Below are 16,641 nucleotides of genomic sequence, written 5' to 3' on the forward strand. Positions count from 1 at the left end.
CTAAACCGTGCAGGTTTAGGAGATATCCGCGGTAGCTACAGGTAAGCCTTATTATAGGCTTACCTGTAGTCAAAAGTGGATTGTAAGGGTTTATAAACACTTTAATCGAACCTGCTTTTTGCTATGTAATGGCAGGTACTTTGGTAACTAATTTCCCAACTATCCGATCCTCAGTGAGTATAGGCCAATTCTTTTACAATACTTTGCGTATCTTTTGATGCTCATTGGAACACTTAAGGATGATCCTAGTTACATTCTTGGTTTGGTTTTTGGGCTTTTGCTTAAACACCAAATCCCATCTCTATATTTTTAGCCAGGTTAAAAGCTTTCTTCAAAGATGTTTTGGTATATCCTCTCTGTAATAGTGTCCTAGTCAGTTCATCTGCTTCCATGTGAAAATACACTGTTCATATCATGTTTGTATGTTTTGGATCATATTTTGATACTGTTTTATCTCAAGAAATCCTTCGTGGACTTATTTTAAAAAAAGGAGTAAGAAATAAAGTTATATTTTACCTTTAATTCATTTGAATGGTTGCCTTGAAATTCCCATTTCAGAGGTTCAAAATTGTATACTATGCATAATTTTCATAATAGCGGATGATGGCAACTACACCCTTAGTCACAGAGTTTTCCTTCTTGGCTGTCTCTGAAAAAGACGTTTTCTTGAGCAGCAAGTCAATTTGTGATTGGCAGAGCCGCCTGTAGGGATGTATGGTTGGTGTATCGGAGCGGAGGTGGTGTAATTGAGCTTCAGGATAATCGGGGGAACTGGAGAAAGTGCAAAGAAGGGCAACCAAACTGATAAGAGGCGTGAAGGAGCTCAGCTATGAGGAAAGATTAGAGGAACTGGATTTATTCTATCTTGAGAAGAGGAGAATAAGGGGGCATATGATCAACATGCACAAATACATAAGTGGTCCATATAGTGAACTTGGTGCTGTGTTCACTTTAAGTTCATCACAGAGGACAAGGGGGTACTCTTTACATCTAGAGGAAAAAAGATTTCATCTCCAAATAAGGAAAGGTTTCTTCACAGTAAGAGCTGTGAAAATGTAGAATAGACTCCCTCCAGAGGTGGTTCTGGCCAGCTCAGTAGATAGCTTTAAAAAAGACGTGGATTCTTTCCTAAATGTACATAATATAACTGGGTACTAACATTTTATAGGTAAAGTTGATCCAGGGAAAATCCGATTGCCTCTTGGGGGATCAGGAAGAAATTTTTTTCCCTGCTATAGCAAATTGAATCATGCTTTGCTGGGGATTTTCGCCTTCCTCTGGATCAACTGTGGGTATAGGATTGTGTATATGGGATTGTCTTTTTTTTTTTTTTTTTTCTTTTGGTTGAACTAGATGGACTTGTGTTTTTTTTCAACCTGACTAACTATGTAACATTAGTGGGGAAACGCATGCAATATAGAGAACCAAGCTAGCTTCAGGATTGAGATATGGAATTGCAGTTTGCTGCAGTCCTTTACCCTGATTTGCAGAATTTACTTTTTTTTTTTTAACTACAAGGTTGGTCTTTATTGAAAAAGAATGACATACACAATAGAGTCAATCAGAACAGTGAGTGGCCACAAAATAATGTACACATGGCTTACAGGAAAAAACAATTACACAAAGTACATATCATGAGTAATTGACTTGGTCCTATCAGTGGAATAGGGGGGGTAATGGAAGAAGGGAAACTGGAGGGGAGGAGGGGGGGGGAGAAGGGAGACCAGCAATATCACCATACTATGTGTAGCATTGAAACGGTAACATTTATGTAATCAACATCCGGGGTCCGTCCAAGGACGCCACACTCTCATAAACTTCTGAGGACACCCTCTGCTTATATAAGTCAGTTTGTACAGAGGTAGGACGGCATTGACTGAATTTTCCCACGCCTTTACCGTAGGAGCGCTACGGGAATTCCATTTCAATACAATCCCCTTCTTGGCATAAAATAGCAGCAATGATATCAACAGCTTAGTATATCTGGGTCGCTGGTCATCATCGTGTATACCTAACAGCGCTAATTCTGGGGTTAATGGAAGCTCTAGTTGTAGACGAGCATTAATACCTTCCATTATTGTGGACCAATAGAGCAACAGCCTGGGACAGGACCAAAACATATGTATATATGAGCTGTCCGGTGATCCACATCTGGGACACTCCGGGGATCTTTCAGGGTATATTCTGTGCAACCTCTGAGGCGTGAGATATGTCCTATGAAAAAACTTGGCCTGTACCAATTTGTCCCTAGAGGATATCACTAGTTTGAAACTTTCCTCAAAACTTTCCTTGTAGGACTCCCTATCCAAAGTAGGGATATCAGCACTCCATCTAGTCCAAAGTATCTCCATCTTGGGAGAGTCTTTCTTAATGAGAGTGAAGTATAGCGCAGACAAAGGTTTGGACAGATCCTCCTGGGCGAGCAAGTCCTCGACCGCATCAGATGTGAGATCCGGCGGGGTCGGGAACTGCGCACGGAAGGCGTGTCTCAACTGGTGGTAACGGAACAGCATCCACCGAGGAAGGCCAAACAACCTACCCAAATCTGAAAAGGAACGGATAGAACCGGTTACCACAATATCCTTTAGCAATTTAATGTTATACCTAGCCCAAACCTGTGGATCCGGGATTGTCCGGAAATGTGGGAGGGAAGGGTTTCCCCACAAGGGACAGAAGGGCGACCACCTACCCGGAGAGACAAACCTCCGTCTAGCCAGGCTCCACACCGCTAATGTAGTTTTGGTAGGTATCGGCAAGGAGGGGTATGCTGAGACTCCCCGATATATCAAATTACCCAATTCCTTGAGAGACCCTACAACAGTCGCCTCAAGGCAGACTGCAGCATTGGCTTTAGATTGTTCCAACCACCATCTGACCGTGACCAATATGGCCGCCCAGTAGTAGATCAGCAGGTTGGGCAGCGCCAACCCCCCAAAATCCACCGGAAGCTGCAGAGTCGACCTAGCCAGTCTAGGGGAGGAGCCCCCCCACAAAAAGGAGCCAATACAGCCGTCCAGCTCCCGGAAAAGGGAACGAGGCAGCAGCACCGGGCAGTTCCTGAACAAATAAATAAACTTGGGGAGATAAATCATCTTGAGAACGTTGATACGCCCTAGTAGATTAAGGGGCAGGCTGGCCCACCTAGAGCAGTGTTCTTTAAGGCGTGACACCACTGGTTGAATGTTAAGGCATTGGAAGGACTGGGGATCTCTCGCTACCTTAATTCCCAAATACATAAATTCATCCACCCATCTCAGCGACGACTGCACCGCGGACTGTCTGGCCTGCACATCAACCGGGAACAAAACTGATTTGCCCCAGTTGATCCGGACCCCAGAAAATCTTCCAAATTTGTCGAAGGCCGCGAACGCAGCTTTTAGGGAGGGGCCAGCGTCCTGCAGGTACAACAGAGTATCGTCTGCATATAGCGATATTTTCTCCTCCAGAGGGCCCACCCTAAATCCTTTAATATTATCAGATTCCCTGACCAGAACCGCCAGGGGCTCCAGGGCCAGAGCAAAGAGGCTTGGGGACAGGGGGCAGCCCTGCCGGGTTCCCCTCTGGAGGAGAAAAAAATCCGAAAGGGTGTTATTGACCCTAATCCTTGCTCTAGGGGCTCTATATAACAGCTCTAGCCAATGTAAAAATCTAGGTCCAACTCCAAATCTCCTCAACACCTCCCACAAGTACTCCCATTCTACGGAGTCGAAAGCCTTCTCCGCGTCCAGAGAGGCTATGACTCTTGAACCTGCATTTTGATGATGAGTGGCCAAATTAAGAAATAAACGACGGATATTGATATCTGTGCCCTTACCCGGCATGAACCCGGTTTGATCTATATGAACAAGATCTTCTATCACCCTACTGAGCCTGCGTGCTAGAATTTTCGCCAATAACTTGGCATCAGCGTTGATCAGGGAGATAGGCCTGTAGGAGGCACATTCTTCCGGGTCCTTCCCAGGTTTGGGCACCAACACCACTATCGCCTCAGACCATGACTCCGGAAGAGAGTCCAGGTCAAGGGACTGATGTAGCAATGAGGTAAACTTAGGGGCCAAAAATTCTTGGTAAGTAGAGTAAAATTCGATAGGAATACCATCTGGTCCTGGTGATTTACCTGCCTGCATACACCCCAATGCTTCCTGCACTTCTTCAAGTGAGATGTCCCTGTCCAGGTCCTCGCTTTTAGCTGTTTCCAGAGAGGGGAGTGGGATCATGTCAAGATATTCTATAAGTTCAGAGGTGAGGAAAGTTGCCCTGGAAGAATATAGCGTCTGGTAGAATGTCAGAAATCTAGCACTTATATCTGCTGAATCGGTCAAAATGCGACCATCCATATCCCTTACCCTGCCAATGTGGGTCACAGGGTGCTGCCCCTTAGCCAGCCATGCCAATAGCCGGCCGTTTTTATCTCCAAACTCAAATACCCGCTGGGCACTGTCAAGCATAGCCTTCTTTGTAAGGTCAACCCTGAGTAGGGACAAGTCCCTCAGGGTATCCTGCCAGGGGACATAAGTTCCCTGATTAGGGGCTCTCGCATATTCAGCCTCCCTTAATTGCGCCTGCTCCTCCAGATGCCTCAGAGATTGCACAGACCGCCGCTTTTTGGCAGCAATACGCGCCATATATGATCCCCTAAGCCAAGACTTGAGGGTGTCCCAGACCACTAAAGGTCCAGCTGAGCCTATATTCCCAGTCCAAAAATTGCATAGTTCCTCCGGCATCTCCTCCTGTATATCAGGGTCCATGATCCAATATTTGGACAGCCTCCAAGCCCTGACACCCACTTCCTCAGAGAGCCTAAATGTAACAGACACCGGAGCATGATCCGAAATACCACGTGAGAGGATCTCCGCAGAGACCACTCTCCGTAGTAAAGCTTCTGAGGCAAAAATCAGGTCAATGCGGGACAATGTCCGGTATGTGGTAGACAGGCATGTGTATTCCCTGTCAGAGGGGTGAAAATGACGCCAAACGTCTGTCAAGTGAAACGTGGAGGCCCAGCAGGATAGCCCCAGTTGCGGAGAGCCAGAAGCGCGGAGTCTGTCCATAGTTGGAGAAGGAGCCATATTAAAATCCCCAAGAAAAAGTACATTTTCAACATTATAAAGTGTGACCTGCTGCATCAGCACGTGAAGCACATCTATATCGGCGGGGGGAGGCAGGTACAAACCCACAATCACCACCGGAACCTCCGAAAGCAGGGCATGGAGGAGCACATACCTACCCCCGGGGTCAATTTTAACATCCACGAGCTGAAAAGGCAGGGATCTATTGACTAACACTGTAACCCCTCTAGCGTAGTTAGAATAAGGTGCGTGGTAGTGAGCACCCACCCAGGCACGTTTAAGACTCAGAATACGGGAACCCAACAGATGTGTCTCCAAAAGAATACACACCTGTGGGCGGAGCTTCTTCAAATAATTTAGTACCAGTGAGCGCTTTATAGCTGAATTAAGCCCACGCACATTCCATGCCACCACTAAGCATGTAGCCATATGTAGAAGCATTGAAATGTCTGCACCAGGCCCGCGATCAGAGGCAACACCAGCCAGGGCAGCCAAAAAGTACCGCCCCGACCCGCGGCCCCCCCGCAGGCCCGCAACAGACCACCCAGATAAGCACAGCCATAGGAGCCTATTACACATTTCATCATCTTCAACAGCAAAAGACCAACACTGAATATGTACTTATAGTAAAACCATAACATCCCACAAGGGCAAACAGATGCCAACCTCCCCCTCCCCCCACCCCGTGCACCCCGGAACAGTGAGGCACACCTATATCCCAGAACACCCATAGTCCAGGGGAACTATGGTCAACAAAATGGGGTCGTGCTACCGGGAACAGCTGTTACTCCATTCCCATCAGTAGAGAATCTAGACGTGAAGTTCCACAGGGAGACTCATCCCCGAGCCATGGAGTAGTATTTTTGAAAAAAATTAAAAGTAAAAAAGAAAAACCAGAAAATCACCTGCCGAAGCAGGGGCACATACTTAGGTAACTGCAGCAGTCCGTTCCTCCTTAAACACACAGGAGTATAAACTTCTAGTAGGGGAAAAACAGGAGTAGATAGAAGCCGCCAGACAGAGTCACATAGCAGGTCTGTGTCGAAAAGCACAAGTCTCCTCCACCCCTCAGCGAATACTTGAGTGAGGCAGTCCCGAGACAGGGTGGGTGATACATCTTACGGCTGGTTCTCCTCTGTCCCTCAGCAGCTGTGTCCAGACACATAGGAAAGTGAAGGGTGCAGAAGGAATGTGTACAGATCACCCATATGTCAGCAGCGGGCAAAACGGGAAAAATAATACTAGAAATAAAAAAAAAAAAAATGAAAACATATCCAACAAGGGAAGAAAAAGAGTACCGGCCTGATTCAGTCTGAGCCACATAACCACTGGGCGACAAAAAGGCCTCTTCTCGCCCTACGGCGGCAGGGTCTCCAGCCAGGCAGCCGCATCTTTAGGATTAGTGAAGAAGCGGATCGACTCACCATCCACCACCCGAAGCTTTGCAGGAAATAAGATGCTATACTTCACTCCTCTTCTCCTCAAGCCAGCCTTAACTGCATCAAATGACCGTCGCTGCCGCTGGGTTTCCATGGTATAGTCCGGAAAGAGAAGGAGTTTTACGTTACGGTACGGCAATTCACCCGCAGCCCGCGAGGCCCTCAGCAACTCATCTCTATCACGGAAGTTTAATAGCCTCAGTATAAGAGTGCGGGGGGGGGCTCCTTCAGGACCAGGTCTAGGCGGAACCCGGTGCGCCCTCTCAACCGCAAAGTAAGGGGAGAGCTGTGCAGCTGGAAGCAGAGTACGCAGCAAGTCCTCCACAAATAGGGCCGGTGATCTCCCCTCCACCCCTTCTGGTAGACCCACTATGCGTAGGTTGTTCCGCCGACTGCGGTTCTCGGCGTCCTCCGCTCGATATTCAAGAGCCTTAACCTTCGTCTGGAGGGTGCGGATTGAGGCAGCATGGTCTGTGACCGTGTCTTCAACCGCCCCCACTCGCCTCTCAGCCTCCGACACTCTGGATCTGATTTTATCAAAGTCTTGCCGCAGTAAGCCTACATCCATCTGAACCTCCTCAATTTTAGAAGCTAGGGCAGATTGGCAAGTAGTAACAGCCGCTTGACACGAAGTTATAGCCGCCATGATCTCAGATATGCCCGGGTTAGTAGCAAGGGGATCCTCCTCATGGTCTGTCTGCGACGCCATATTAGAATGGCGCGCAGAAGGGCCCTGGGAGCAGGAGACCGGGCTGCTGTCTTCTGGAGTATTTGGGGGGAATTTAAGTTTCTTACCCCGCTTTTGTATGCCAGGAGTTCTGGAAGGCATCCAGCTACCAGGGGAGTCTCAATTCAGCTCGGTTTTCCCAATATACGGATGATTTTATAAGCTATACTCCAGGAGCTCTTAGGAAACACGTCCACTCAGTCCGCTATGCCGGCCACGCCCCGCAGAATTTACTTTAACTGGTTCACCTTGGTTGTTGAAAGGTGTCTGCAAAGGTGCCTCCATGGGCACATGAAAACTTCTCCTGGGGGCACTAGCGTTGGTGTGCCACAACAGTGCTTCACCCAAAATGCTGTTTGTACCTAAGTTAAACATAAGACATATTAATGTCTTATATTTTAACGATAGAAAATAAAATATAATAAATAATATGGTACTTACAAATGCCTTCTTTGGTTAAGCATACCACAGTGTCACAAGATATCGACTTTTTAGATGGAATATCAAAAGAGCACTCTGTCCTTTTGTGAGTGGCCTAAGGGTATTTAACTGCTTGCCAACCGGCTCATGCCGATATACCTCAGCAGAATGGCACGGCTGGGCAAAACAACATATGGGTACATTGCTCTCTTTAAGAGCCGCTAGGGGCGCGCATGCGCCTGCCGCACAGCGGGGGACCTGATGCACATGGCCCGGCGGGCACGATCGCTGGCATGAGAGACAGCACAGGGATTTGTGTGTAAACACACAAATCCCTGTTCTGTCAGGTTAGAGGAGACATATCGTTGTTTATACTAAGTAGGAACAACGATATGTCTCCTCCCCCAGTCAGTCCTATCCCCATACAGTTAGAACACATCCAGGGAACACACATTTAACCCCTTAATCGCCCCCTAGTGTTAATTCCTTCCCTACCAGTGACATTTACACAGTAATCAGTGCATTTTTATAGCTCTGATCGCTGTGTAAATGTCAATGGTCCCAAAAATGTGTCCGATCTGTCCGCCGCAATGTCGAAGTACACATAGGTGTATGTCTTTGTAAAAATATGCCAATGTGTAATCTTCTAAAGATATTTTTATAAGTTTAATGCCACATGACCAATCAATCTGTCTAATTAATGCACATTTGTCTTTTCATAGGAGAAGCATTCTTCCCTGTTGTGTGAGATGGTTGACCTGGATAAAGATAAGCAGTCTTCTGAGCAGTTGGCTGGCCAGCTTCAAGACAGCGTAAATAAACAGAAAAAAAAGATTAGTGAACATAAGGAGGAATTGGACAGAAAAGAGCAAGAACATAAGGTTGGTAGATTCAGCAAAGTATCTTTGATATGTTTGGTCTGGCCATATCATAACTAGGGATGAGCCGAACACCCCCCGGTTCGGTTTGCAGCAGATCATGCGAACATGCAAAAAGTTTGTTTGAACACGCGAACACCGTTAAAGTCTATGGGACACAAACGTGAAAAATCAAAAGTGCTAATTTTAAAGGCTTATATGCAAGTTATTGACATAAAAAGTGTTTGGGGACCAGGGTCCTGCCCCAGGGGACATGTATCAATGCAAAAAAAAGTTTTAAAAACGGACGTTTTTTCGGGAGCAGTGATTTTAATAATGCTTAAAGTGAAACAATAAAAATGAAATTCCTTTAAATATCGTGACTGAGGGTTGTCTATAGTATGCCTGTAAAGTGGCGCATTTAAAACTGCTTGCGGCTGTAATGTATTTCCGGGTCCCAGCAATATAGATGATAATCATTGAGAAAAACGGCATGAATATTGTCCGGTATGAATATTAAGGGGAACCCGCACCCAAATTTAAAAAAAAATGGCGTGGGGGGCCCCCAGGCACTATATACTCTGTACAGAAGTATATATACTATACGACCTGCCCTATATACTCTGCAGAAAATTGGGCCTTAGGTGTTGGTGGCACCAGAACTGTAAGCCCTCATAGTTACTCTTGGTGGGCGCAGGAACGGGCCCTGCTGTGAAATATTAGATTAAAAATTGTAATTACATGCCCCTGTTAAACGGGCAGAAAAATTGGGCCTTTGGTGGTGCCACAACACTGTAAGACCTCACAGTTACTCTTGGTGGGAGCAGGAACGGGCCCTGCTGTGAAATATTAGATCAAAAATTGTAATTACATGCCCTTGTTAAACAGAGTCTGTGGACAGGCACACTCTATGATCCGTTACAAACCCTCCAGCAGCACTGAATGTGCGTTCAGAAAGAATGCTGGATGCAGGACAGGCTAGTAGCTCAATTGCATATTGAGCAAGTTCTGGCCAGTGGTCCATCCTCAAGACCCAGTAACCCAGTGGATGGTCTGCTGGAAAGGTCTCCAAGTCTGCTCTTGCCCCTAGATATTCCAGCACCATGTAATACAGACGCTGGCGATGGATGCTTGAACCAATCAGACCTTGGCGCTGAGGACTGAAAAGTTGTCTAAAGGCATCGGTCAACCGGCCACTTTTTCCACCGCTCTTCCTCTGACTGAACGAAGCCTCAGCAAAACGTTGTCCAGCACCAGGAAATTGTAACCTCCCAGGGTCTGGAAATGCATTGCACAAACCTTTCTTCAAGGCCTCCTGTAGATGTTTCATCCTCTGCTCCCTCTGCGAAGGCAGGATGAGTTCTGCAACCTTACCCTTGTAACGTGGATCAAGAAGGGTTGCCAGCCAGTAATGATGCCTCTCCTTGATACCACGAATCCTAGGGTCCTTTCGCAGGCTTTGCAGAATCAGGGAGGCCATGCAGCGTAATTTTGCAGAAGCATTCGATTCTGAGCCCTCTAGGTCACTAAGGATCACATGAACCGTAACAACCTCCTCCTAGCCACATACAACTGCTTGGGTTTCTAGGGACTGAAAATCATCCCTTGAAGACTGCCGCTGAGTGTTGTCCTCCACGTCCATGCTGACACAATCCTCCTCTTCTTCCTGTGTGTTTGGCAGGCCCGCAGGAATACTATCTGGATAAAGGGGGCCTTGAGAAGTAAGGAAGTCCTCCTCTTCCTCCCGCTGTTCTGCCTCAAGTGCCCTGTCCATTATTCCATGAAACGTGTGCTCCAACAGGAAGACAAGAGGGACATTATCACTGATGCATGCATTGTCGATGCTCACCATCCTCATGGCTACCTCAAATGGTGACAGGACAGTGCATGCATTCTTGATCATTAGCCACTGGTGTGGCGAAAAGAAGCTCACCTGACCCTGTCCTGGTGCCATACTCACACAGGTACTCATTGATGGCCCTCTGCTGCGTGTGCAGCCACTGCAGCATTGACAACGTTGCGTTCCACCTGGTGGGCATGTCATAAATGAGGCGGTGGTGGCAGGTTGCATTCCCTTTAAATGTCAGCCAGCCGAGCACTGGCATTGTATGACCACAGACTCTTCTGGCCTGCCTCAGGAGATCCTGTAAGCCTGGGTACCTGCTCAAGAACCGCTGCAGCACCAAATTCAGGACGTGAGCCAAACATGGGAGATGGGTCAAGTGTCCCTGTCGGAGGGCAGAGAGAAGGTTGGTGCCATTGTCGCATACAACCATTCCTGGCTGAAGCGGGCGTGGCATCAACCACCTCTGAGCCTGCCCCTGCAGAGCTGACAGAATCTCTGCCCCAGTGTGGCTCCTGTCCCCTAAGCAGACCAACTCAAGCCGTATAGCATCTTATTGCCTGACTGCTTGCGCAGTCCCTTGAACGCTTATGGTGCACCGCTGGTTCAGAGGACAAATCTGCAGAAGAGGCCATAGTGGAAGAAGAAGAGGAGGGGGTGGAGGAGAGAGCTGTGGCAGAATCACCGCTAGCATTTTGGAGGCGTGGTGGCTGAACAAGCTCCAACAATACTGCACCCTGTCCTGCATCCTTCCCAGCTGCCAGCAGAGTTACCCAGTGTGCAGTGAAGGAAAGGTAACGTCCCTGCCCATGCCTGCTAGACCACGAGTCAGCGGTAATATGCACCTTAATGCTGACTGCACTGTCCAACGAGGCCAAAACATTGCCTTCCACATGCCGGTAGAGAGCCGGAATGGCCTTCCGTGAAAAGAAATGGTGTTTTGGAACCTGCCACTGAGGTACAGCACATTCCACAAATTCACGAAAGGGGGCAGAGTCTACGAGGTGAAAAAGCAGCAGTTGCAGTGCTAGCAATTTGGCCAAGCTAGCATTCAGACGCTGAGCATGTGGATGGCTGGAACCAAATTTTTTTTTTACAGTTTAGCAACTGGGGTAGGGAAATTTGCCTGCTAAAATCAGATGGTGGTGTACTGATAGCAGATTGGCTGCAAGTACTTGGGACACCTATTGCTATACTTTCATTCCTCTCAGTGCAGGTTTTTGAGAGGACTGCTTGAGGTTGCAAACAGCAACGGTGCGATCTGCTGAACACGTGTCAAAAAAGGCCCATACCAAGGAACTTTTCAAAATCAGCGGGGAGCCAGCAGTGCCCTGACATTGCGGAGCTCTGCAGTGTGATGCATTAGGTGGCTGCCCTTAAAGAGGAGTTCCACCCGAGGTCCAGTAAAAAAAAAAAAAATTAAAAGTCAGCAGCTACAAATACTGCAGCTGCTGACTTTTAATTGGACACTTACCTGTCCCAGGGTCCAGCGATGCGGGGGATCGAAGCCCCGCTCGTCTCCCCCTCCGTTCAGCGGCGCCGGCATTGCAACTGTGGGCGCCGGGCTGTGGCTTCACAGCCTGGCACCCACTGCGCATGCGCGAGCGGCGCCGTGCGCCGTGATTGGCCGCTCAGTCACCTGGGACCTGTAATGGGTCCCAGATGATTGACAGGAGGGAGGGAGCTGAGCCCTTCCTGTGCCGAGGGGGGAAGTGATGTCAGCAGCCCAGGCACTGGAAGAGGCAGACTACGAGGGACCACCTAGCAACAGGCATTTAGAGGTAAGTAAAAAAAAATAAATATCCAAATTTTTTTTGTATTTTTTTTTTTTTTAGGATTTTTTCATGTAGTTTTTTTTTTTTTTTTTGGGGTGGAACCCCACTTTAAGCTGGCCCCTAGAGGACATCCTGCCTCATTGGTGTTGTGCCGACTTCTCCTCCTCCTCTCTTCTATCAGGCACCCAAGTAGAGTCAGTGACGTCATCATCCCCTCCCTCCTCGTCACTGGAGCAAACTTGGCAGTATGCTGCAGCTGGGGGAACATGACTGCCAGTTTGTTATCCCTTTTGGGCACCCCCTCTCACTAGGCTCACGTTACTCCCTTCCTCAACCTGGGAACCACCATCGGAGACATCAAATCGCTGCTCATCCTCCAGCAGCATGTACCCGACACTGTGGTCAAATAGTTCAGGGGACTCCTCCGTGCATTATGGTGGTGCGACTGAAGGAGTGACTGTGGACAAGGAGCCAGTGGACAAGGCCGCTTTGGCAGCTGCATTGGAAGGCAAACTACTCTGAGCCTGGGTGACAGGATGAGGAGGATGAGAACAACTTTATTGTCCACTCCACCAACTCTTCTGCATGTTCTGGCTCTATAACACGGCCAGCAGCAGAAAAAAAGGACAAGCGTGCCCCACGGCCACCTGCAGAGGATGCACCATGTCTATGATCAGCACTGTTGAATGTAGACACAGAGGCTGCTTGCCCTCTTTTAGTGGCCTGTGAGTGTCTGCCTCTCCTTGGTGGCCTTCCGGACATGATTTATATTTTGTTTTCCAACACCATACTACACTGTATTGTGTACTGTGTACACCACCAGAATTGTAGTAGCAACTGCACTATGGTTGCACTGTATTGTGTACTGTGTACACCACCAGAAAAGTAGTAGCAACTGTACTACAGCTGCACTGTATTGTGTAATGTGTACACCACCAGAAGTGTAGTAGCAACTGCCCTACGGCTGCACTGTATTGTGTACACCACCAGAAAAGTAGAAGAAACAGTACACCACGGAATTCACTGTAGATATAGGCTACACTGGATGCAGTGTGTGTGTGTGTGTGTGTGTGTAATAAATATATATATATATATATATATATATATATATATATATATATATATATGAGACTGTATACAGTATCACACAAAAGTGAGTACAGCCCTCACATTTTTGTAAATATTTTATTATATTTATTACATTCATGTGACAACACTAAAGAAATGACACTTTGCTATAATGTAAAGTAGTGAGTGTACAGCTTGTATAACTGTAAATTTGCTGTCCCCCTCAAAATAACTCAACGCACAGCCATTAATATCTAAACCACTGGCAACAAAAGTGAGTACACATTTTCCAGCACTGCCTTAACCCTCTCGGGCATGGAGTTCACCAGAGCTTCACAGGTTGCCACTGGAGTCCTCTTCCACTCCTCCATGATAACATCATGGAGCTGATGGATGTTAGAGACCTTGCACTCCTCCACCTTCCGTTTGAGGATGCCCCACAGATGCTCAATGGGGTTTAGGTCTGGAGAAATGCTTGGCCAGTCCATCACCTTTACCTTCAGCTTCTTTAGCAAGGCAGTGGTCATCTTGGTGTGTTTGGGATCGTTATCATGTTGGAATACTGCCCTGCGGCCCAGTCTCTGAAGGGAGGGGATCATGCTCTGCTTCAGTATGTCACAGTACATGTTTGCATTCATGCTTTCCTCAACGAACTGTAGCTCCCCAGTGCCGGCAGCACTCATGCAGCCCCAGACCATGACACTCCCTCCACCATGCTTGACTGTAGACAAGACACACTTGTGCTCCTCACCTGGTTGCCGCCACACTCACCTGACACCATCTGAACCAAATAAGTTTATCTTGGTCTCATCAGACCACAGGACATGGTTCCAGTAATCCATATCCTTAGTGCTTGTCTTCAGCAAACTGTTTGTGATGCAGTGTGCAGCGTATGGTCTGAGCACTGACAGGCTGCCCCCCCCCCCACCCCTTCAACCTCTGCAGCAATGCTGGCAGCACTAATACGTCTATTTCCCAAAGACAACCTCTGGATATGACGCGCAGCACGTGCACTCAACTTCTTTGGTTGACCATGGCGAGGCCTGTTCTGAGTGGAACCTGTCCTGTTAAACCGCTGTATGGTCTTGGCCACTATGCTGCAGCTCAGTTTGAGCGTCTTGATAATCTTCTAGCCTAGGCCATCTTTATGTAGAGCAGGGGTCTCAAACTGGCGGCCCTCCAGCTGTTGCAAAACTACAAGTCTCATGAGGCATTGCAAGGCTGTCAGTTACAAGCATGACTTGTACAGGCAGAGGCATGATGGGACTTGTAGTTTCGCAACAGCTGGAGGGCCGCCAGTTTGAGACCTCTGATGTAGAGCAACAATTCTTTTTTTCTCATCCTCAGAGTTCTTTGCCATGAGGTGCCATGTTGAACTTCCAGTGACCAGTATGAGAGAGTGAGAGCGATAACACCAAATTTAACACACCTGCTCCCCCTTCACACCTGAGACCTTGTAACACTAACAAGCCACATGACACCGGGGAGGGAAAATTGCAAATTGGGCCCAATTTGGACATTTTCACTTAGGGGTGTACTCACTTTTGTTGCCAGTGGTTTAGACATTAATGGCTGTGTGTTGAGTTATTTTGAGGGGACAGCAAATTTACAATGTTATACAAGCCGTACACTCACTACTTTACATTGTAGCAAAGTGTAATTTCTTCAGTGTTGTCACATGAAAAGATATATGTGAGGGGTGTACTCACTTTTGCGAGATACTGTATATATATTAATACACAGCCTAAAGTATATTAGAAATAAAATATTACACCACAAAATGAACTGTAGATATAGGCTATACTGTGGCTGCTATATATATATATACACACACACACACACACACACACACACACACACACACACACACACACACACACACACACACACACACACACAGTCAGTCTAGTATATATATATATATATATCTCAAATACACTGCCACTAACTGAATAACCTAAATCTAAATTAAGCTATCTGTCCATCCACACCAACAACACTACACAGGCCTGCCACGTAGGCAGCCTTATATAGTGTGGGGCATGGACCTAGTCCCCCTGAGCCAAGATTGGCCAAAGGCACCCTGCCTTTGGCCAATTATGGCTCTCTTAGCTGAGGGCACTGGGATTGGCCAAAGCATGCAGGTCAGGTGCATGCTTTGGCAAATCATCATACAGCAATGCACTGCGATCTCGCAGTGCATTTTGGGGCGTTCCGCGGCACTCAGATTTTCCGCGAACGCCCCAAAATGTTCATTCTTCAGCGAACATGCAAACACCCGATGTTCGAGTCGAACTTATGTTCAACCCGAACATCGAGCTCATCCCTAATCATAACTAGGGATGAGGGAACCTAACCAAGACCCATTCGCTAGATGTTCACAAACCCAGAATATATCTCCCAAATTGCAGTGAAGTCTATCGGAGTCAAGTTTTTTGTAATTTTTTTCTGGCCTTTTTTATGTCAACCTTTTGTTTAAAATAGACATGCGTGGCCAGATACTGCCATAGGGGACGTATTTTAAATATGACATTCATCAGTAAGCAGGTCTTTTAAAGAAGCTTGAAGGGCGACATGTCTTAAAGCTACATGTGAAGTTGTGCTCCTGTACAATGTACTCCACCACAGTGTTGTTTACAATGTGACACAAGCCAGCATTTATGAAGTTGTTATTTAGTGGCAATAATGATACCTCCACCATGTGTCAGCAAAAATCGCCTCCCCCTCCCGAAACAAAAATTGAGCACTAATGTTCACACTTACCCCATAAATTCCCTTTGCAAACCAAAACTCTCCTAGCACAAATCCTTGACACCTCAAACTTCCCCTCTGAGCATAAATACCCCCCCCCCCAAAATCCCCAACTCCCAGCACAAATTCCCCCCAAATCCCTTCCTCTAGCACTAATCCTCCCTGCCCAATTTCTGCTCCTAGCACAAATTCCCCCAATCATCCCTACTAGCAACTCCCCTCCCAAATCCCCCTTTCTTACAGAAATCCACCCTCCTAGTACAAATCCCCCCTCCAAATCACCCCTTCTAGCGCAACCCCCCAAATCCCCAACGTGCCCAGGGCAGCCACCCTTCCTGCCCCTTTTCCTGGTCCTGGTTATACTTACCTGCTCTGTGCAATTGTTTTTACAGAGCAGCCCCAATCCTCCTCTTCTTGGGTCCCCACTGGCGCTCTTGGCTCCTCCCCCACGCCAAGTGCCCACCATAGCAAACTACTTGCTATAGGGGCACTCCTGCGGTCTATGGATACACAGAATGTGGCTTTGACCCACCCCCTCCGCTTTCTCCTTACTGGCTGTGAATGCCAATGACTTCCACTGCTGTCTCTGAGCCTATGAGGAGGGAGAGAGATGCGGCTCTTGCACACATCGCTGGATTGAGATGGGGCCCAGGTAATGCCCTGTACACACGATAGGATTTTCCGACAACAAA

The 16,641-nt window shown here is 47.5% G+C and overlaps 1 protein-coding gene across 2 annotated transcripts in view; it reads left to right on the forward strand.

Annotated features, from left to right (window-relative positions):
* The window catches only part of IFI35 (interferon induced protein 35), a 216,155-nt gene that overhangs the window by 124,631 nt on the left and 74,883 nt on the right, over nucleotides 1–16,641 (forward strand). For both annotated transcript variants that reach the window (XM_073608362.1, XM_073608361.1), the window contains one exon: nucleotides 8,378–8,536. In XM_073608362.1, coding sequence (XP_073464463.1) covers nucleotides 8,378–8,536 — 159 coding nt within the window. The remainder of the gene's footprint in view (nucleotides 1–8,377; nucleotides 8,537–16,641) is intronic.

Source organism: Aquarana catesbeiana, linkage group LG12 (assembly GCF_042186555.1).
Source record: "Aquarana catesbeiana isolate 2022-GZ linkage group LG12, ASM4218655v1, whole genome shotgun sequence".
Taxonomy (NCBI): domain Eukaryota; kingdom Metazoa; phylum Chordata; class Amphibia; order Anura; family Ranidae; genus Aquarana; species Aquarana catesbeiana.